We start from the raw sequence: 21693 nt of genomic DNA on the forward strand, positions 1-21693 counted from the left end.
GGTAGAAGTGGCGTGTTTCTGAGCCTGGAAAGTTTAACCTAGTCACATCAACGCGTGATGCTCTTCCTCCACAGTCTTTCAACACATTGCACATGATGTATCACGAGGCCACCGCCTGTCACGTGACCGGCGACCTGGTAGAGCTGCTGTCCATATTCCTGTCTGTCCTGAAGGCCACCAGGCCTTACCTTCAGCGCAAAGGTCAGACCACCTCCTCAACACGCCATAAGAAGCTTTTCTTGAACCCCAGCCATGGGCTTCTTCTAGCGCAGTGTCCCTTAGGCTTCCTGGCTCTGATGGGCCTCCCAGCTCTAACCTGGCTTCTTGTGTCTCAGATGTGAAGCAGGCCTTGATTCAGTGGCAGGAGAGGATCGACTTTGCACACAAGCTGTTGACGCTGCTCAACTCCTACAGCCCCCCGGAGCTCCGCAACGCCTGCCTGGGTGCGGGCCTCTCCCTGTCTTTCACATGTCCGACCACCAGGGGGCGCCAACTGAAGCCACTTGTGATTTTTAACACGGTGTCCCCTTGTGCCCACAGACGTGCTGAAGGAACTCGTCCTCCTCAGCCCACACGACTTCCTGCACACCCTGGTTCCCTTTCTGCAGCACAACCACTGCACCTACCACCACAGCAACATCCCCAGTAAGTGTGATGCCACCACCTGCTTGTTCGCGAAAATCTGCAGCCACGTCACCATGGTTAAGATTCAATTCGGTTGCATTTTCTTGTCGCCAGTTTTGAGGCAATGTTTTTAGAGCTGGTGTGTCTTCCTGGTTTCTTTGCAAATTCAGTATCTGTGCCTTTATCGTTGCCGTGGGCCGGATTGTCCTCTTAACCCCCCCCACACACCCCACTTGTGTCCCTCCTGTGCTTTCAGTGTCCTTCGGTCCCTACCTGCCCTGCAGAGAGAACATCAAGCTCATGGGGGGTAAAAACAACATCCGTCCCCCCAGGCCCGAGCTCAACATGTGTCTCCTGCCCTCCATGGTGGAGACCAGCAAGGTGGGGGACTCCGGGACGTGCCTGAAGATGCACTCTCATCCGCCGTCCTTTCCATCCCTCCCTTTCACTCCCTCTTCCTGTCCCTCAGGGCAAAGATGAAGTCTACGACCGAATGCTGCTGGATTACTTCTTATCCTATCATCAGTTCATCCATCTGCTGTGCCGCGTCGCCATCAACTGCGAGAAGTTCACCGAAACGCTGGTCAAACTAAGTATGCACTTTCCTGCTGGTGCTCGCTGTGTTGTTGTACGACTGGCCGACGTGTTAGACGAGGGTGAAGCAGGGCTTGGCTTCTGGGTTTGATCGTTCAACCTTCTCACCGTCACGGCTCTGCTCCGTCTTTCTTCAGGCGTCCTGGTTGCTTATGAAGGTCTCCCTCTGCACCTGGCCCTCTTCCCCAAGCTATGGACCGAGCTCTGTCAGTCTCAGGTGAGCTGCGCCGCTCCTAAACGCAGCCTGTTAGACGCTCAGCAGCAGTCGCTGTGCTGTATCGGCCCGTATCGAGCATGTTGATGTTCTCTGTCCAGTCCCCCATGGCTAAAACGTGTGTGAAGCTGCTGTGTGAAGACCCGGCCTTCGGAGAGTACATCAAGTGCATCCTGATGGACGAGAGGACCTTCCTCAACAACAACCTGGCTTACTCCTTCCTGACCTGCTTCCTGCCCAAAGTGGGTCCCGTTAGTCTTTTAACTTTTTTAGACCTTCTCCAGCTGTCTGAGGATGTGGAGTGACTGGTCAGTTTTACTGTTTTAAATGTGTTAAGATAATTCACAACTGATTCCAGGAGTCCTGTTATGATGCTGAAACTGTAAAGTCTCGGATAGGTACATGTGACCCGGAGTAAGTCCGCCCCCCTCAATCCCCCGAAGGTGCAGAGCCAGGTGCTGTCTGGGCCCAGTTGTGCCAACCTGATGAGTGTCTTGGTGGCCAACCTGATCAGCGAGTACCACAGCTTGGAGCCTGAGCTGACGAACCAGCGAGCGGAGATCTGCGAGAGCGGGGGCGTCCTCAACTCGGTGAGCCTCACCCCCTCCCCCGACACTCTGCCTGCCGCCTGTCCCTGATGCGTACTGAACGTTCCGAAACAGAGACCAAAGCGGCCATTTTGATGCATACATGGGGTTTCGTTTGGTCTGTGTTCAGGTGACGGTGATGCATCTACAGGGGCTTCGCTGTGTTTGTACGATGTAACTTGAGTGTTTCTCATGTTCCTTTGTCATGTCATCTCACAAAATCAGATCACCGGTGATCCCATCGGGTTCCTTCTGTTGGACCTTTCATACTGATTCTATTAAATCTGATTCGCTCCCCTGCTGTTTCCCTGACCCTCCCTGACGGGCCTCTCGCCACCCCACGTTACCCCCATTTCAGGACCTCCGGGCCCTGGTGCTGCTGCTCTCAGTGCACACGCCCCAGCAGCTGGACCCCGCCCTGGGCCCCACCCTGCAGGAGCTGCTGGCTAAGTGCCGCACCTGCCTGCAGCAACGCAGCGCGCTGGAGATCGAGCCCAAGGACCGCAAGACCAAAGGTATCTCCCGGAGACGGCCACTCGCCTGCCCCCCACCCCTCTGTCCTGCAGCATCAAAAATCTGACATTTAGACAAGTGCTGCTTCATAGATATTTTAGTTTTCACATATCTTGCTCTCCTGAGACTCTCACATGAACAGGTGCGACTGCTCTGCAGAAGCTGGAACTTGAACCAGTGATCTTCCAATCACAGGCACAGCGTCCGAACCCGCAGAGCCAAACACTGTAATATAATAAGCATTGCTCGTCTGAGCTGCCAATACAGCTTTTAAAACAGTAGAAATGCTCCCCCTTGTGGCTTGTATGGTCCATGTTCAGAAACTGATTACTGCGGAGACTATACTACACTACAGCTTTCGGCCCTGGATAGTTACCCCTCTTTTGGATCCAAAAAAATACCTCAGGTGGCCCACTTGGGGGGGCTTCCTGGCCTTAGGCTTAGACCCCCCTGAAAGGTTAATTTATACCAGGATTAGGAAGCCCAAAATGAAATAGAACAGAGTTTGGGGACCCACTACCAGTAATGAATAATTATTTTCAGATTTTTTGATGTGTACGTCGGCTGTGAATACTGACATTTCGTCACTTTACGAAATATCTCTGCCATTACATAACAGAACCTAAGGGGGGGGGGACGTGGACCCCCCAGGTCTATGAGAATGATGTTTCTTCTGTGAGGGTGACTCCTGTAGCCTGCGCCTGTGCGTGCAGTTCAGTGTAAAATGCGGGAGATGTGTGCGCTTGCCAGTATCCTGGCCTGAAGCACTGCTTCAAACTCTTCCCCTCCAGCAGAGGAAGAGGGCGCCACCCCTGTGAAACGGCGGCGCGTGAGCAGCGAGGGGGAGCGTCCCACCGACGCCGGCAGCGGAGGCTGCGGCCCTTCTTCGTGCCCAGAACTCAAACCCGATACCCGGGAGGCACTGACGCCAGCCAGCACCTCCGACACGGAGACTCGGGACTCGTCCGTCATCGACCCAGGCACTGAGCAGGACCCTCACTCCCCAGAGAGCGTCTCTCCTAAGGAGGAGAAGATGGAGGCGTCATCCTCTTCCTCTTCCTCTTCATCGCTGCCAGAGGAGGTGTTACCACCCGGGCCACAGGTGTTAGAGGAAGAGGAGGAGGAACAGCCTGCAGTGGGAGGCGGCAAGGTTGAAGAGGGAGAGGGGAGAGGAGAGGAAGGGGAGCAGCTGAAGGAGGAGAAGGAGCCCGGCGCTAAGACTTGTGGGGTCAGCACCTCCATCGAGGACATGGACCTGGCACTGCCCTCCACCTCGGTGCTGGCGGGGCTCCAGGAGGCCGGGGAGGGCCAGGGCTGCCCCCTGCAGGAGGCCGACGCCTCCAGCCTGGTGCCCGGGTGCAGCCATGTGGCTTCACATGGCCTCTTGAACTTGATGCAGCAGCAGGACGTGTTGGACACGCTCTGCAGGACCGTGGAAGCCACCATCAGCGTGCTCAGCAAACTGTCCAGCGGCAAAGCCGCTCGTACCGCAGCCTCTTGACAACATTTCTAGCACGTCAGCTTTTAAAACCTTTTTTATTATTATTGTTGTTGCAATTAATTATGCTGTTTGTATACTACTTTGGTTGTTTTCTTCCTTACTCCTGTTTTCCTCCTCTCCCTGTTTTTGTTCAGCGCAAACAACGTCTCGCTGTCCTGCCCTGTTCCTTGCTCCACACTGTCATGTGACTTTCTTTGGCTTGAATGGCAATAGATCCATAAAGTATGCTTGAAGACATCTGAGATATCAACATGCATAGCCTCAGATCTATTTAATGAAAAGAAAATAAGAAAACTGCAGCTATAGCACATCTTACGGAGCAGTCCTTTATTTTCCTTAATTTTTTCTTATTTCAGAGTAATTTGAAGTGATTTATTTGTTTTGAGGTTGCTGTATTGGGGGAAGGTTTACAGAATTTTAGTATTCTCTCTCCTGTATGTAATTTAATTTTATTGCATTTTTACTGTGTATAAAATGTCTTCTGTGCCAGTTTTGTACTTTATTAAAGAGGCAAGTTGCCTTGCATTTTCTGTGGTTATATTCAAACTAAGTTTACTTGTACATTAAAGAACCACAAGAAACTTGATTCTGTTAAGAATCCTTCCTAGTTGCGGCCTGGCAGTGTATATGAGTATATATGGTGCTTTATTTGGCAGGATGCCTGTGGACAGAATAAAGCACATTTGGTGTAAGTCGGGGCTTTATTTTATTTACCGAAATACATTCCATATTCTATAATGTCATCCTTGCATTTCCTGATTCTATTCATTTTATTTAGGATCTGTATTTCTCAACCTTATCCTCATGACCCCCCCCAGTCAGTCCATGTTTTTGCTCCCTCCCAGGACCCAGAATGTGGACTGACTTGGGGTCCCAGGGAAACCAAGTTGAGAAACACTAACTTAGGATAACTTAATTTTATATGGAAACTTCTGAACCAAATTTGGAGACTGAGAGTGAATATTTTATCCTCCTTCCCCAGAAAGTTTTATTCCGTTTTATCACTATCCCCCCCCCCCTCCCCCAGCATGTGGATAGTTTCATTGCACAGCTATGTTTCAGTTGTCCCATTTATTTAGTGGATTCCTACATTTCCCAGGTATCCATTCTCCTTTGCATATTTTAAGACCCCCCTCTGCTCCCTGTGTGGTACAGTCCTGCTTGCTCTTTTCCATGCTTCACTGGGTTCAGTTCCAAATAGGCATGATCCACCAGTGCCTTGTTACAGGGTTTTTTTTTTTTTTTTTTCCTTTTAGTATTTTTTTTCCTTAATTCTCAAATTCTTGTCTTGAAATCATCAGCTTTTGCTCTTGAATCTTTCCAGCAGCGTGCTTACACCCCCCTTCCCCCCAGGTTTAAATTAATTTTAGTCCAAATGAGGGGACCGGTTCTATGAGGTCAATTACCCGGTTTTAGAGGACGGCTTAAATAAAGCTCTGTAGTCATGCGTCATTTCATTTTTCTTGATTGGCACTTTACTGTAACTGTTTTTGTTTTAATCTCTGTGAAATAATGTAAAACAATAACAGTTAATTGTAATAAAATTAAATTTCAAATTTCCATTATGGAGTCACTTCTTTGTACTCATCATGTAATGATGAACGTCCTGTTTTATAATCAGAGTAATGATGAATCACCAGGCTGATTATGCCATTCACCAACATTCATTTAATGCTGACAGAGGAGATTTCTTTCTGTACAGTCAGTAATGGGTCAAATATCCATGTGTGCACATAGAGGCTTTTAAAGTTGATCTTTAATAGTTTTACTGGATGATTATATAAATAAATTAGTAAAACATACTAGTACATCTGTATGGCTTTCAGATGCCTCCCCTGTTTTGATGGTGTTATATTTGCTGTGATGATGCAATGTACCCTGGCATGCTACCCGCTGCCACACTAGCCCCCGCATCTCAGAACTCAGACGTGTGGCTGTTGTCACTGCTGTCCTGGTCCATTTCCTCGTCCCCTTCGTTCCTGGCACCAGAGGGACTCTTATTCTGAAACACGCACATCGCTCTCATTAAGACCCAAACACACACCATCAGGCTTCGGTCTGCATTTGCAGGCCGCATCGTGGTCCTTATTTACACGATGAACATAGACCGGTGACTTACCAGGTGTACGGGGACATCCATTGAATTTCTGAACAGAAGAAAAGAAAGATTATAGTCGCATTTACTCTTGGAAATATTTTAAATAACTGTGCATTAATTAGTCGTCGGCCTTTATGCTTTTTATTCCGCAATACGTTCATCTTTCTTGTATTGGTGATTGAGTTTCCAGGACCTGGCTTCAAAGGCATTTTCGTACCTGGAGATTATGCAGTGCATATCGTCACCACCTTTGGTCGTCTTCGCCTTCCTGGAGAGAAACGTGCTTCAGAGAACTTGATTTCTTTTTTGTCAACCACAGAGCTTGGTAGAGAAACCGAGACACTCACCTGACCATCACGAATAACGCAGGCGATATGACCAGTAAGACAGCAATACTGAGACCCAGCAGCACGCCCAGAGTGATGACTGTCGCCTGGTCAGGGCCCGACACTTGGGCGGGGTTCTCGATGGTGAACGTCATTTCCTGTCCAAACACCATCTTCAGCTGCTCCTCCATCTTCTCCCTTCGGTTCTCCAGCTCGCTGCGTGTGACACGTGCGTTGGCTGTGACATCATCATCATCTTGTCGTCTGGGCCACTCGAGAGATCACGTGGGGAGGGATTTAACGCTCACCGTTCCCTACCTCCTGACTCGTTCCGAGGGCACGATGTTTTGCCTGGAGTCCTTGGCAATGAAGCCGATGTTCGTTGCCACGTCTGACCTCGAGGACCGCTGCCTTATGCTGCCCGCTGCCCAGATGGTGATGACTGTGACGCTCATGTCCAGCACCTGTCCCAGTGACCTGCATCACACGCCCCATTGTTACAGATCCTCGCAGCAGGGTTCTGACGGCCGATCCAGCTCACACTTGATTGACTCTGTCATCGGTCTTACTTCTCTAGCTGCGGAGCTTTTCTCTCCACAGTACTGGCAGCCTCGGTGATGGAGATGACCACGATGTCGCTGGTGGAGCTTCTCTCCACGGTAACCTGGATGAAGCACATCAGCAGTCCTTAGAGATCCACGCTCATTTATTTTCTAGATGACTGATACAATTGAAGGAACCATGCCGATTTGATATAAAAATGTCCCATTTCGTTAGATCGAGAGATTTCATTTATTAAATCAAAATTATTACTGTCCCTACGTTATTAGCTGTTTGTAGAATATTTTACATGAAACAGTTTATGTACCCTAAGTGAATCTTCTCGTACTTACTTTTTAAACATCGGTAATGTTCTTATATATTTTTCTATTTATTGCATTTTTACTAAAACCTTCTCTTCACCGGGTGAGATTGAGATATTTACTGACTGTATGTCTAAAAAAAATCAGTTCAAAATCATTTTGCTCCCTTTTCTCACCCTGTTTTCCCATACAAAAATGTGGACTGTCCAACAGGGAGTTCGGAGGGAGCAAAAACGCGGACCGGCTGTGGGTCCCCTAGGACCGGATTGGGAGGCACTACTATAGGGTGAACTTCCACTTACCTCCACTTTGGCTGTGGCGAAGAGCCCCTGAGAGTCAGTGGCCTTGACGTGCAGAGCCACCTGTCCAGTCTGACCCTGCAGGGACACCACGTACACCTGCCCAGAGGAGGCCTCCACCTCGAACAGAGGGCTGGCCTCCTGCAGGCTGTACTCCAGCTGCCCGTTCTCCCCCACATCTGGGTCTGTTGCCTGGAACCAACCAGAAACCACACTGTCAAGCGTGTGCCGTGCTCCGTGGGGGCGAAAGTGTCTCAGCTCAGCACTTGAAATGATTATAACCAGTAGGTGATTTGTTCATTTTTATCAGGGGGGAGGGGGGTGACCCAATAGAGCCATGCCGCTGATCTCACGCAGCCACCTCCCAAAGGACATTATTGCAGGACACCTAAACCATAACTGTCAACATGAGGGGAAGAAAAACCTTCAACAATTCAATTTGGTCCCATGATCTCATCTATATCCAAAATAATTTCAAATTTCCCAGATTCTAATTAATGAATTACATTACTGGGAAAAAGACTTGGGAGTAGAAGTGTCTGAAGAGTTATAAGCTGAGGGTCTGTCTCACATCCCTCTTTGGTTAAGAAATACTCCCATCCATCCATTTTCTATAACTGCTTGTCCTATTCAGGGTTGTGGAAGTCTGGAGCTAATGGGCCCAAGGCTGGGAACAACCCAGTATGGGGGGGTCAACCCATCACAGGGCACACACACATCCATGGGCAATTTGGCAACTCCAATTAATCTCAGCATTTTTTGGACTATGGGGGGAAACCATAACAATGACACAGGAAGATCATGCAAACTCCACATACATGCAGTCATGGAGGAGGATCAAACCTGGGTCCCAGAGGTGTGAGGCAAGAGGGTTGATCACTGCACCACTGCACCACTGCACCCCCTACAGTAAATACTTGTCACAGGCTAATACAATTTTAGGTCAAGCTGTCTGCCTCTTCTTCTTGATGTAATTTTCTCTTCAAACACTCAGGATATAAGCATATATGCTTGCATCAATGTGTGCCTCTCTTCCCCTCGTGCGTTGGATCTCACCAACACAAATCTCGCGGGAGCAGGGTCCGGGGATTTATCTAACCCTAACCACACAGATGCTCACAGCACTCTCTCTGCCCGGTTAATAAGGGGGTGCGTATTTGAAATTTTGCTAACATTCTGGATGGCATCGCTTGTCACCCCCCTCCCCTCAAATCCCCTACAGATTAGAACTCATTGGCCGGCCCTACATACCTTCACTTGAACGACTGGGTGTTTGTATGGAGAGCTGTTGAAGATGGTGGCCGAGTAACTTGTCCTGTTGAATACAGGAGCTTCATTCACATCCTGCACCTTCACAGTCACCTGCGTGAACAACCAGATATGCTGAGCGTGTTTCCGGTGAGATCGGTGCAAATGCACGGCCATTCCAGTTTCCTATACGCTACGTACCATGGCAAGAGCAGAGGTAGAACGAACGATGGAGTCCACAGCCTCCACAGCTATGCTGTACCACTCCTGCGATTCCCTGTCCAGCGTCTGCCGTGTACTGATCATACCGTCATCATCCACAGAGAAGAGCTCCTCGTACGACTTGAGGGAGTAAGTGACATGGACTTTGTCACTTTTCGAAAGGGCTTTCACTGTGCCCACCACTGTTGCGCTCGGTTCATTCTCAGCCACACTAAAGTTGTACATGTAGCTCTCGAAAACTATGTCTGATGTGCTGTTGTTGCACCACAGGAAGACCTGGACGGTGGCTGTGCACGGACACAAAGAGCACACACAAGAGGAAGTAAAAAAGGCTGTCCCATTTCCCAGCTAGGCTTATCGTAAACCGTTGCATGGGTGTGATTCTCAAGGACTGAGACTAGCAACATCATCATACATCCATCCATTTTCAGGAATTGCTTATCTTGTTATTTGGACCAGGAAGCAGGGGCCACAAAGAGAGGTATATCTAGGATATTGCTAAATACTCAGATGGTCACATGGACATACTTGCAGTGAGTTAGTCACCAGTGTAATTGACGTTGCATTTGTCTGGATTGTTGGAGGATAGGCGAGGAAACCTAGGAATACAGCGTCTCTGCTGAGTTACCATGATACTCTGACGATTCGGAAATAATGGCGAGTTCCATCAATATTTCAGTAGGTACAGATGGGGATGTACAGATGTGAAGAATCTGTCCACGTCAGAACAGAGAGCAGGACTTCTTTACCTTTAGAGGACCGTGAAGGTTCCCCTTTGTCCCAGGCCAGAGCAGTGAGGTTGAACGTTGTGTCCTCAGTAACATCTCGCACGTTGGAGGTCAGGGTGATCACTCCAGTCTCGCTGTCCAATAGCAGGAAAGGGCTTTCCGAAGAGAAGCTAGGATCCCAAGGTTGCAAAATGAATGTCACGATTCTGACATCACAATGCCTCCAAAGACTATAAATTCACATCTACACCCTCGTGCAAATTAATTGAAACAAGCTGTCACACAGACATGCATGCAGTGGCCTGAGACCTGGTGGTTTGCACAGCCAACTGGGCAAAAAGTGTGCTGAGGGGGTGGACAGAGGAGGCCTATGCACACAGACCGACAGGCCTGCTCGGGTGGGGTTAGAGCTGGGTGGATGGACAGAGGAGGCCTATGCACACAGACCGACAGGCCTGATCAGGTGGGGTTAGAGCTGAGGGGGTGGACAGAGGAGGCCTATGCACACAGACCGACAGGCCTGCTCGGGTGGGGTTAGAGCTGGGTGGATGGACAGAGGAGGCCTATGCACACAGACCGACAGGCCTGCTCGGGTGGGGTTAGAGCTGGGTGGATGGACAGAGGAGGCCTATGCACACAGACCGACAGGCCTGATCGGGTGGGGTTAGAGCTGGGTGGATGGACAGAGGAGGCACTGTGCCCACAGACTGGCAGGCCTGCTCTGGGGTTTGGGCGCCTCCCTGTGTTGTCGTGGGGTTTCCTCCGGTTTCTCTGGTTCCCCCCCACAGTCCAAAAACATGCTGAGGTTAACTGGAGTTGCAAAATTCCCCACAGGCATGAATGTTTGTGTGCCCTGTGACGGACTAGCGCCCCATCCTGGGTTATTCCCATAGAACTTGTATCAATCCACAAGGTGCTAAATTCAGACCTAAGGCGAGAAGTATGGATTAATGTGACTATGATTACTAATAAAGGATTAGGTATTACTTAACTCAGGCTATCTGCATATAGACGCAACAACTTGTTCCAGTTAATTTGCACAAGGGTGTATGTTTATGATGCTCGTTCATGCCAAAGGCTCGTTATCTGTGAAGCACCTATAGGAGATGAGCGAGTTGTTGCCAATGTCCTTGTCTGTGGCCAACAGTGTCAATACAGTGTCTCCTTCCTTAGCGTCCTTCACCAGCATTCTTATGACATATGTTTCCTGGCTGAACTCTGGGTCATTGTCATTCTCATCCAAGATGCTAACTGTGATACCAGTGATATTCTGAAGGGGAAGAGGAACCATTCTGTAAGTACTACAGGCAATGCACACAACATGCCCCCCACAGTAACCCAGCTGACCAAAGAGCAGATGATAAAACCTTCACAGAGGAATTTTTATTCTTCTTGATGACATAGCTTGTCATAAGCAAACAAAAGATTTATTGTAGTTGCACAACGTTTACCAGGGATGGTTGCTATAAACAGAAACCAAAACAATGATACTGTAACAAATCACGTATCGTCAATGTGGATCCTGGGTTCATTCCAAATGCTTTCCAGAATTCAGCTACTGCTTCAGCATTTACCTACGACAGAATCTCTTACCTTCCTTGCTGGTATCCCCTTATCAGAAGCAACTATCACGAGCTCGTAGACGTCCTTCGTTTCCCGGTCCAGGGGGGACACCACAAGGAGAGTCCCATCCTTCAAAGTGTCAAGAGGCTCCAACTTAGTTACTGAAACCAGTTCAGTCTGATACTATCACTCTCTTTTCCTCCACCCATGGATTATCTCTTTACGTGAGTGAATTTATCTTTTTTTTTATTAATTTATTGGGTATAGTCCTTTGGTCAATGAACCCTGCTAATAATTTTTTGTTCTATGAATGCTGAATGTTACAATTAAGTTATGGAAATCTTCAACGTGTCCAGTTTTCCTGATGTTCCCAGAACCTTATCTCACTATTGCAATTACTACTACAACTCAGAATGATAATACCAAAGCTAATGAAGGCCATGGATCCAAGCCTGAACAATATTTTTTGCAGTATACACATATAGCACTTTTATAAAATAATATTACAAAACAATATTTTTCAATATTAACTGTCTTAAAAGGATGTTCATGTAATAATATTATCGTAATGACATTGACAGAACTTTTGGCACAATGTAAAACATGGAAACAACGTTCCATTAACATTACAGTAAGAACGTTCTCTACCAACTCTGAGAAGACCTTTATATAATGTTAGCTAAAGTTCTGGGAACATTCCCCTTTAGGTGGGAAGGCTATTTTTAAAATAAATATAGATTAGTTAGTTATTTAGTTAGTAATCTTAATGCAGATGTGCAATGATGAAGTAGTTCAGAACTCAGGGCCTCTCTGATCTCACCTCTCTGATCTCGAACAGCAGGTCAGCGTCGGACGAGAATATAGACAAGGTGACCCTGCCGTTGTCGCCTTCATCGGCGTCGGTGGTGCCGATGTGGCAGATCTCCTTGGGGTACTCGGGTGAGTACTCCCCCTCGGGAACCTGAACGAGTCCCGGGTGGGGGGAGAACTGCGGGTCGTTGTCGTTGACGTCCAAGACGGTGATATTGAGTTGAGCTGTAGCACTCAGTCCATCAACAGGAGAGTCCACTGCCACCACCTGAGTATGTACAAAATGCAAAGTTAAAGATATTCATGTAGCCTTCATGTTACCTGTTATAGATGGTATCAGATGATGAGGTATATACCAAAGGCCATTCTCTGCTTTACCTTATAAAGAATCAAAAGCCGTAATTTACCTGTAAGATATAATGATCACATTCTTCTCTGTCTAAGGTTGCATTGCTGTTGAGAAACACGGTGCCTTGATTGTTTATGCCGAAAACTTCACTTTTTAGAACAAAGTGACCGTCTGAAAATCCAGCCTGAAAACAGCAATATCAGTCAATATTCCATCAATAGACTATGAATGAGCACTTAGAAATACTTAATCAGAGTTGTTTTGAATCAGAATAATTACATTTTGAGACATTTGTTGTGAGCCATTAAAGCCTTACACAGCTGCCTATTGTTAATCATTTAGAATGAGGAACGGAAAGCTTAATATAAAACTCAAACCCTCTCCCTGACCTCGTCTTTATCTGTGACATCCAGCGTGACAAAGGCAGCTCCGCTGGGCAGGTTCTCATAAATGGCGACATCGTTCTTCTCCTTCACAAACTCAGGTGCGTTATCGTTTACATCCTGAACCCGGACCAAAACAGAGCACGTTCCGGTGAGTCTCGGCGTCCCGCTGTCTGAGGCCTCCACCAGCAGGACGTACTCTTTGACCGTCTCGAAATCCAGAGGTTGGTTAAGCTGCAGGTCCCCAGAATCTGGGTCCAGAGTGAAGACAGGCAAATCAGAGGAAGGACTCTGCCGGGCAATGCGGTAGCTGATTACGGCATTGGGACCCTCGTCCGGGTCCACAGCAGCCACCCCGAGAATGATGCTGCCCACAGTGGCATTCTCTGGCACCTGGTACTCTGTCAATTGAAACTGGGGGGGGTTGTCATTCACGTCCCCCACCGTGATGAGTATGCTGCCTGTAGCAGACTGGGGAGGCTGGCCTTGGTCTCGGGCAACGACCTCCATCCGGATTTCAGCCAAAGTCTCTCTGTCAAGCTCACTGGCCAGAAAGACTTCGCCAGACTGGGAATCAATCAAGAACTTCCCTTCTCCTCCTTGTAATGAGTAGGAGAGCTTGCCGTTGAAGCCCTCATCACTATCTCTGGCAGCCATCTCCATCACCCTGGTGCCAATCTCAGTGTCCTCAGGGACCGTGACATTGGTGGAATTCGGTGTAAATAGCGGGGGGTTGTCGTTGACGTCAGTCACTTCCACGAGCACAGTGGCTTGATCGTGACTCGTACCATCCGAGAGGGACACAGACACTGTGTAGTTATTCTCGCTCTCATAGTCCAGTTTCTTCAAGGTTGAGAAATGGCCCTCTGAATCGACGGAGAATTTGTCTCCGTGTGTCATGACCTGCAGGTTCACTTTATTTATGGACGATACTGACAGGAAGCTCATCTGGAAATAAAAAGTTAAGAATGAAAATAAAAAGAACATTAGATCATACAGCAGAGTTCTCCAATTCCAGTCCTGCTGGGCAAGTCTTCAGCAGTCTGCAGATTCAAGTAAGTCTCTGTTGATACAATATATTAGTCAGCACCCAACACCCTCTTTTCTGTCTCATATACTATTTTAATAAAAAGTTTTCAAATTATCTGATCCACCTTCTGGTCTGTAATGTACATTTTTTCTTTTCCTTCCTGTAATTAAAAGAGCTATGAAGCATGAACTTTATTGTCATACGAATTATTCGATAGGTGCACTGGAGGTAGAACCCCACTGGAATGAAGTATATGTAGCTCTGTAAGTAAGGACTCTGTGTCTGTGATCAGAAGGCAATCGGTTCAAATCCTGTCGTTAGACTGATCTCACCATTGGCTCACTGAGCCAAGGCCCTTAAGCCATATTTACCCATATTGTTGACGGCCTGATCCTCTCACTGGTACTTCGTTTTGGACAAAAGCATCTGCCAAATAAATTCTAATGAAGAGCTTAATCACCTGCAGATAAAACTGCCTGTGAATCTTATTCTGGTTGCTTCATCCAGATGAGAGTCAGAATTAACTAGAATTATCCAGAATTAACCAGGAAACTGTCATCACATGTTGGATAAGGCCTTGCATTTAGAATGTAGTGAAAGTAGCTGTGACTGTAAATGTAAGATGCAACCCTGAACCTTAAGTTCAGGTGTCTCACCTTCAGGATCTCAACTGGTGGTTCCATTTCCTCCTGCACGCGACCCTTGTAGGTGGAGCTGAGGAACTGAGGTTTGGTGTCACCAGGCGCCAGGATGTTTACCAGCAGCGATGAAGCACGCGGTGGGGCTCCCTCTGCAGGAGAGTCAAGGACACCTTTCAGAAAAGCGTTTTAGCATTTTAACAGCATTTTAACATCTGACGTTATCATAGGAGGCCAGCTGTTCGCGGATCATGTCGTAACGGAAACGCCCCCAAACCTCAGTGCAGCAGCTCACCGTCTCTTGATGTCACAAACAGGGAGAACCTGAGCACCTCATCCTCCTTGAAAGGGATCTCTTTGCTTAAGGAGATGTCCCCTGTGTCTTCGCTGATGTTAAAGTAGCCGTCCTGGTTTCCTCCTGCTATGGTGTATTTTACTCTCCCATTAGGGCCCGCATCTGGATCTTCAGCTGTAACCTGTGAGTTAGTAACACATGCTGACATGAGAAGGCCTCCTATTCTGGGCAGCAGGGGCACTATAAGGGGGAGGAGTTTGGATGGGGCCCTAAAAGACTGACAGGGGCCCTGGGTTTGGGGCCCAATATCTCTAAAGGCACCACTGCTGGCCAGAGTCTCAGCTAAAAACACACATTAATGAAAGTTAAAGATTTTCAAATGTGACTATAATAACAATAAAAAACACCTGAGCACCAGATTTTAAGTCTCACTGACCTGAACAAATCACCTAACTCCCCAATGCCATTGTAACATGGTGATTTTACCCAACAATAATTTTTATTTCTCATGCAAGCAGACTGGCCATGGAGAAAACGCTCTCAGTGCATACCTTAGTGACCCATATGCCCACTGTTTGGTTGTTAAAAACTTTTCCTTCGTACACGGAGTTGTCAAACTGGGGATTGTTATCATTTTCATCCAAAAGAGTTACGTTGACGTCGGCCAAAACAGTGTGGAAGGGGGGCTGGTTTTCTTGAGCTTTAATCTTAGAAAAGCAGAAGAAATGACACAAAGGGAACAACCTAAAACACATATGTGACACTGATCACTCTGATTACGTGACAGAGCCACTAGATGCAGGGAATATGTGACACATTTAATGTTCGTTCTGTTAATTCACATTTTCCCTGATAAAATGGTGTTTCTGGTGTCAGATGTGCCGCAAAGGAGGGAAAGTCATTCAGAAAATAACTGGATCGGTCTGAATTGGGGGCCCAGTGTGACGTGCGTCATGGTTTAGCACTGCAGATAAACAGGCGTTGGACCCTTGTCCAGATGTGTTACTTTCAGCTGAAACATAAATAAATCAGGTTATTCTTACCTGAAAAGTAAAACTGGGGCTTGTTTCTCTATCTAGAAGAGTGTAATCCTTGACCATCAGGGTGCCGTCGGAAGAGAGCGAGAAAGGGACGGTCTCCGGAAGAACTTCAAGTGTTCCATTAAACCCTCCCTAAAAGCCCAATAAAAATTTCACAGCATCACACTCTCAAGAATAACCACTGAAAAACCCTCACCCATGCACAGTGCAGTGAGAATCTCTAACGTACTTCGTCTTTGTCGCTGATTATTGGCCTGAAGAGGATGAAGCCATTTGGGGAATTTTCGAGAATACTGGTGAAGTAACTGCTTTTGTCGAACTCAGGCTGGTTGTCGTTGACGTCTTCAATGTTTAAAGAAACTGCAGCGTTTGCTGTTTTCAGACTATCGGACGCTTGAGTGGCCTGATGCACACAGTGAAAGATGGATGATAAATACAGGGCCAATCAAAAGTCTGGACATGCCAAGCCGCCTAAAAAGGAGAGTGATAGTGTCGTGTCACATGACCTGGCCACCTGACCTAAACACAGCAGAGATGATTTTGGAGGAGTTTAATCAGAGAGTGAAGGAAAAGCAGCCAATGAAAACTCAGCATATGCGAGATCTCCTTCAGGACAGCTGGAATAGCATCCCAGGAGGCCACCTCATGGAACTGGTGTAGAGGAGACAGTGGGGTCACCCAGTCCCTGGAGCAAATGGGGCTAAGGGTCTTGCTCTAGGGACCAATGGGGGGGGATCACTCTGCCGACCACAGGATTTGAATCAGCAACCCACAATAGATTATAATTTTTTTTTTGTTTAATACTTTTTTGGGCAGTGAATAATTCCATATATGTTATTTAATAGTTTTGATGTCTTTATAATTATTAAAATGTAGAGAATAGTACAAATAAATTTTGACTGGTATTGAAAATAGAGAGAAATAATTCTATTAATTCATCATCTTTATTTATGGCAGTCCCTTTAATAAACATCAATTTGTTAGGATCAGGCAGCAGGGTTAGCCAGGGTCCCTGGAGCAAATGGAAGTAAGTGCCTTGCTCATTGGCTAACAATGACATAGTTACACTGACAGCCATGGGATTTGAACCAGTGACCTTCCATGCATGGGCCTTGAACCCAGAACCTACTAGACACTGGCACTGATCCTAACCCCACTGAGCGTCCCACCATCTACATTCCATTTATTGAAGTTAATACAATGTGAACAGTCTTGGTTGGAGGGTGTGTAAACATCCTATTGACATCCAGGTTAAATACAGAAATATGCCCAGACCAAGTCACCATACCTGGATGCTCAAAATGATGGAGCTGATCTCCTCTCTGTCTAGCGATGACACTACGGTGATGACACCAGTGTCTTCATCAATGCTGAAGTAAGACTGATACTGATCTGGAGAAACTGCAATTGAAAAACAAAAACAGCAGGCTCATACATAGATGTACATCTCTTAGGGTGGTCTATGCAGAGGCGGGTTTCGTTTCAACCGATCAGTTGAGTATAAGAAGCATAAGTGAGTATATATGAGTATAAATACTCAACTGGTTGGTATGAACAAAATCTTGGTCTTGATTTGTATTTTCTGGACATGAACTTTCCACCTCTGGGTCTATGATTTTCTACCTAATTCTGTATTCCTGTATTTTAATATGAACTACAAAACTGCTGGCTACATTTAACTATGTTACATTAAACTACAATCATCTTATATAGAAAATAAACATAATTATACATAAATTTTACAGAGATTATCGACTGTAATGTGTATGACAAGACTGATAGCACAGTTAGTGTTAGGAGATAAAACTGATCCTAACAGAATAAAGGTAATTTATGCAGGCATCTTAGCGGAATACCTTGGTTAATGCTGTAGATCACAGACTCGTTAATGCCAATGTCTCCATCTTTGGCGAGGATGGCTTCGGGGAGGATATCTCTGAACATCCCCATCTTAAACAGAAAGTGAAATGTCAGCAGGACAAAAATAAAAAGCAAAAATGAAAGCAACCTGTGTGCTGATTGTTTCTCCATTTGGATACTCCCAGGATCTCACTTGGTTTTCCTGTATGGTTGCATGATACAGGCTGCGTTGAAAGTAAGGACTGGTGTTGTCAAAGTCCTCAACTGTAAAAAACACTTTGGTGGTGTCTGTTAATCCCCCTGCATCCTAGAAAAAATGACATCAGATGAGAGACAGACAGACAGGCAGACGGACAGACAGGCAGGCAGGCAGGCAGGCAGGTAGACAGACAGGCAGACAGACAGACAGACAGGCAGACAGACAGGCAGACGGCAGGCAGGCAGGCAGGTAGACAGACAGGCAGACGGACAGATAGACAGACAGGCAGGCAGACAGACAGACAGACAGACAGACAGGCAGACAGACAGGCAGACGGACAGACGGCAGGCAGACAGGTAGACGGACAGACAGGCAGACGGACAGACAGGCAGACAGACAGACAGACAGGCAGACAGGCAGACAGACAGACAGACAGGCAGACAGGCAGACAGACAGGTAGACGGACAGACGGCAGGCAGACAGGTAGACGGACAGACGGACAGACGGACAGACAGACGGACAGACAGACGGACAGACAGACGGACAGACAAACGGACAGACAGAGGTGCTACATACCCGAGCTTCCACAGTGAAGCTGTAGCTGTTGGCTAGGTTGTAGTTCAGGGCACTCTTCAGAATGATACTCCCATTACTTTGAATCATAAATTTGTCTGGTGCTGGGTCCTTTTGAGGTGTAAGAAAATAAGTTACCATTTCATCAAACATATCTGCTATACACACACAAAAAAACATTACAATCTGTTATTGCATTTTATTCTTATATAATAATTATATACATTACAGGTTATTACTATGTTTTGCCTTATTTGTTACTATATAGGTTAATATTTGCATATTTATTTTTATGGATATTAATATAGAAACTGGCTTACAAAATTCTTTAATTGGAATGATTTCCCTGTCAATTCTCACTGTGTCACAAACACATTCCATTAATGTCTGTATAATTATATAGCCTATTAGATATAATTTTATATTTTTAAAAACAAGATTTTACCAGTATGGAATATGTTACTCTGTTGTTTACTGTGCTAACATCTGCATCCACCGCTTCAACCTTCTCTACCAGTGAGTCCACAGGCAGTGCCTAATGAGGAGAAAATGAGATGATTTAGGAAGGAACAGGACACAGACATAATCTATACCGGTTCCTTGGGGACCCCCAGATGGAACATGTATTTGCTCCCTTCCAGTGCTCTGGATCTGAGAAACACTGATCTATACCACAACATCAGGAGCGTAGCTAGACATTCTGTGTACTCTGACAAAATGTCACGTTTGGTCCCCCGCCTTTTAATCTGTTTTTCAGCATTTCCTTTTTGCGATATCCCAGCTAACAATTTTTTGTTCCAGGAACTTTCGCTGGACGTTACGATTAAGGCAGGCCTCAGGCAAGTTCAAAATGTCCATTCCTCATATTCTCAGAACGTTATTCCACTACTACTACAACTACTACAGCTAAAAGTTACAATATAGAGAAAACAACCGGCCTGGATGGGCAGCGGGTAACATGGCGGCTTTACCTCTAGAGTCGTGGGTTCAAGGCTGATTGATACTAAAGTACTAGGCCTATAATAGAATGGTGTTTTATTATAAAACAATATTTATTGCATTAATTGCATTAAATGGATGTTCAGGTAATAATGTTATTGTGCTGACATTGATAGAACCTTTGTTAAAATGTAACAATGGAAATAACCTTCCTTTAACATTACAGACAGAACGTTCTCTTGAGAAGATCTTTATTTAACGTTATCTAAAGTTCTGGGAACATTCCTTGTCAGCTGGGATGGGACGATCCTTCAGTACACATGAAGGGGGGCTGTGAATCTCCCTCTTGCATAATCAGGGACCCCTGTCATGTGCCGGCCCCCCTGAATCTGCCGTGATTAGGAGGATCAACAAGCCGATGGCCATTTAACATCCCGTTTATTAAAAGGAGAAAAAAAAAAGGAGCTACTTCGAGAAGGTTTACTGGACACGAGTATACCTCAGATATTCTTTTCCGGTATTCCTTCTGCTTAAAAACGGGCGGATTGTCGTTCATGTCATTTATTATCAGTGTCCTCCTGTTAATAACCTGAACAAAGAAACAGATGCGGGTGACATTAAGTAATAAATAAGGCTTACCTGAAGATCTCAGACGTGCAACTACACCATACTTACCTCCGTGCTCACACATTTCACTGAGTAGTAAAGCTCACCATTTGTCTAAAGAGAGTGCAACATAAAAAGTATGAGACTACGATCTAAAATTAAATGTAAAGTAAAGTGTGTAAAGTTATTCAGGCAGAAGCACAGAACTTAAAATATAAGGAGTAAATAATAAGTTGTACACCCTACTCTGAATTTGGTTTTTAGATAATAAATTTAAGCTTCCATAGATCTTTCCTGGAAGATACAAGTATTAATATTTAATGTTTCATTGTTGTTTGTTACCGATTGAACTTACATCAATCAGGACGTCAGCATCCAGTGAGCCTTTAGTCTGAACTACCGCGAATGTATCTCCAAGTGTGAAATTCAACTCCAGGAAATGCAAGTGGTCCGGAAATGAAAATTCCGCGAGCACCACACTCTCGCCTGGATCGATGCCAGTCAAATTCTCCACAGCCCCTATCAAAGCATTGGGAATAGTAAAACTACAGTTAGACGTCTCAGTCCCTTTGGGGCTCAAAACGTGTAACAGAGCTTTGATAGTGATGGTCCCATAATCTCAAACGTTTGCATGACATTATAAGTCTAACATTTAAAATGTATAAAGCATATGAGCATCCGTATGTCTATAACATAGCCTAGACCTAATAACGTCAAGAGTTTCCATGTGTGTGTATAGGAAATGTTAAAATGATTTACCGGTATATCCTTCACCCACTGCAGGCAATGTCTTATAACTGTCAAATTTACAGTTTATTGATGAAGTGCCTGGAAAAATAATTATAACATAAATAAAAATGAAACAATGTACATATCCTCCACTAACAGCACTGATGACATCCACAAAGAGGCAGTGAAATCATGGCCTGAATTGGCACCTATGAGAACCTTACAAATACAAAACAGCGACTGTGTTTGGTTGGCAGTTTCAGAGAAAACAGTTAAAAGGTATTTTTAGAATTACAGATAGATGCACAGTTACTCATCAGTATAAGATTTCATCTTAGAGTGTACCAAAATTCCAGGATTCTTCAACTTAAGTTGGTGCTTCAGATTCGTGGCTCTGTCGAAACATTTTCTCTTGCCATTTTTTTTGGACAAATATTTGGCATACATCAATAAAGTGAATAGCTGTTATTGAGCGAAGAATACAGATCTGATAACGTAACACACTTAAAAACTGATCCTACATTTCACATTCACCAAACAGAAGAGCCGGTCTGCTCACCAATGGGGTTCCCTCTGACATTGTGTGAAAAAAAGCAGCACATGAAGATGAAGGCTGAGAATAAAATGACGTTCCCCATGTCAAAAAACATCCAGCTCTGGTGGGGTGAGAAGGCTCGCGGTCCCCAGAGTCCACTGAATAGCTGTGTCCACCCTGAGTTTGTGAGCTTAAAGTTCTGAGGGATCTGATCACCTAAACAGGCCACACCTTCCTTATAACATTTTTTTTTATTGCCAGCTATATTCAGATAATAAACAGGTCCAAAGTACACATGCACAGTCCCAGCTGTCTGTAAATATAGTG

At 45.9% G+C, this 21693-nt stretch overlaps 2 protein-coding genes across 3 annotated transcripts in view; one reads left to right on the forward strand and one right to left on the reverse strand.

The window, feature by feature from the left end:
* Nucleotides 1–5593, forward strand: part of usp34 (ubiquitin specific peptidase 34) — a 46053-nt gene extending 40460 nt beyond the window's left edge. For both annotated transcript variants that reach the window (XM_023824912.2, XM_023824913.2), the window contains exons 69-78: nt 75–201; nt 336–443; nt 541–645; nt 881–1005; nt 1094–1217; nt 1356–1435; nt 1534–1674; nt 1876–2022; nt 2378–2534; nt 3324–5593. In XM_023824912.2, the coding sequence (XP_023680680.2) occupies nt 75–201; nt 336–443; nt 541–645; nt 881–1005; nt 1094–1217; nt 1356–1435; nt 1534–1674; nt 1876–2022; nt 2378–2534; nt 3324–4033 (1824 nt within the window). In that variant the 3' untranslated portion in view covers nt 4034–5593. The remainder of the gene's footprint in view (nt 1–74; nt 202–335; nt 444–540; nt 646–880; nt 1006–1093; nt 1218–1355; nt 1436–1533; nt 1675–1875; nt 2023–2377; nt 2535–3323) is intronic.
* Nucleotides 5594–5678: 85 nt separating this feature from the next.
* LOC111850724 (protocadherin Fat 4) lies at nt 5679–21562 on the reverse strand. The gene is made up of 30 exons (XM_023824914.2): nt 21391–21562; nt 20862–20930; nt 20458–20621; nt 20172–20216; nt 19996–20085; nt 19003–19092; nt 18561–18668; nt 17979–18092; nt 17782–17875; nt 17214–17326; nt 16155–16328; nt 15929–16057; nt 15437–15592; nt 14886–15066; nt 14609–14742; nt 12929–13870; nt 12598–12723; nt 12201–12458; nt 11411–11509; nt 10915–11087; nt 9839–9987; nt 9069–9376; nt 8871–8981; nt 7623–7811; nt 7027–7121; nt 6776–6934; nt 6479–6673; nt 6349–6399; nt 6153–6180; nt 5679–6035 (listed from the first exon to the last, which is right to left on the reverse strand). Exons 1-30 carry the CDS (start codon nt 21479–21481, stop codon nt 5949–5951), a joined length of 4722 nt encoding a protein of 1573 aa, XP_023680682.2. The 5' UTR covers nt 21482–21562; the 3' UTR covers nt 5679–5948.
* Nucleotides 21563–21693: the final 131 nt, after the last annotated feature.

Source organism: Paramormyrops kingsleyae, chromosome 20 (genome assembly GCF_048594095.1).
Source record: "Paramormyrops kingsleyae isolate MSU_618 chromosome 20, PKINGS_0.4, whole genome shotgun sequence".
NCBI lineage: Eukaryota > Metazoa > Chordata > Actinopteri > Osteoglossiformes > Mormyridae > Paramormyrops > Paramormyrops kingsleyae.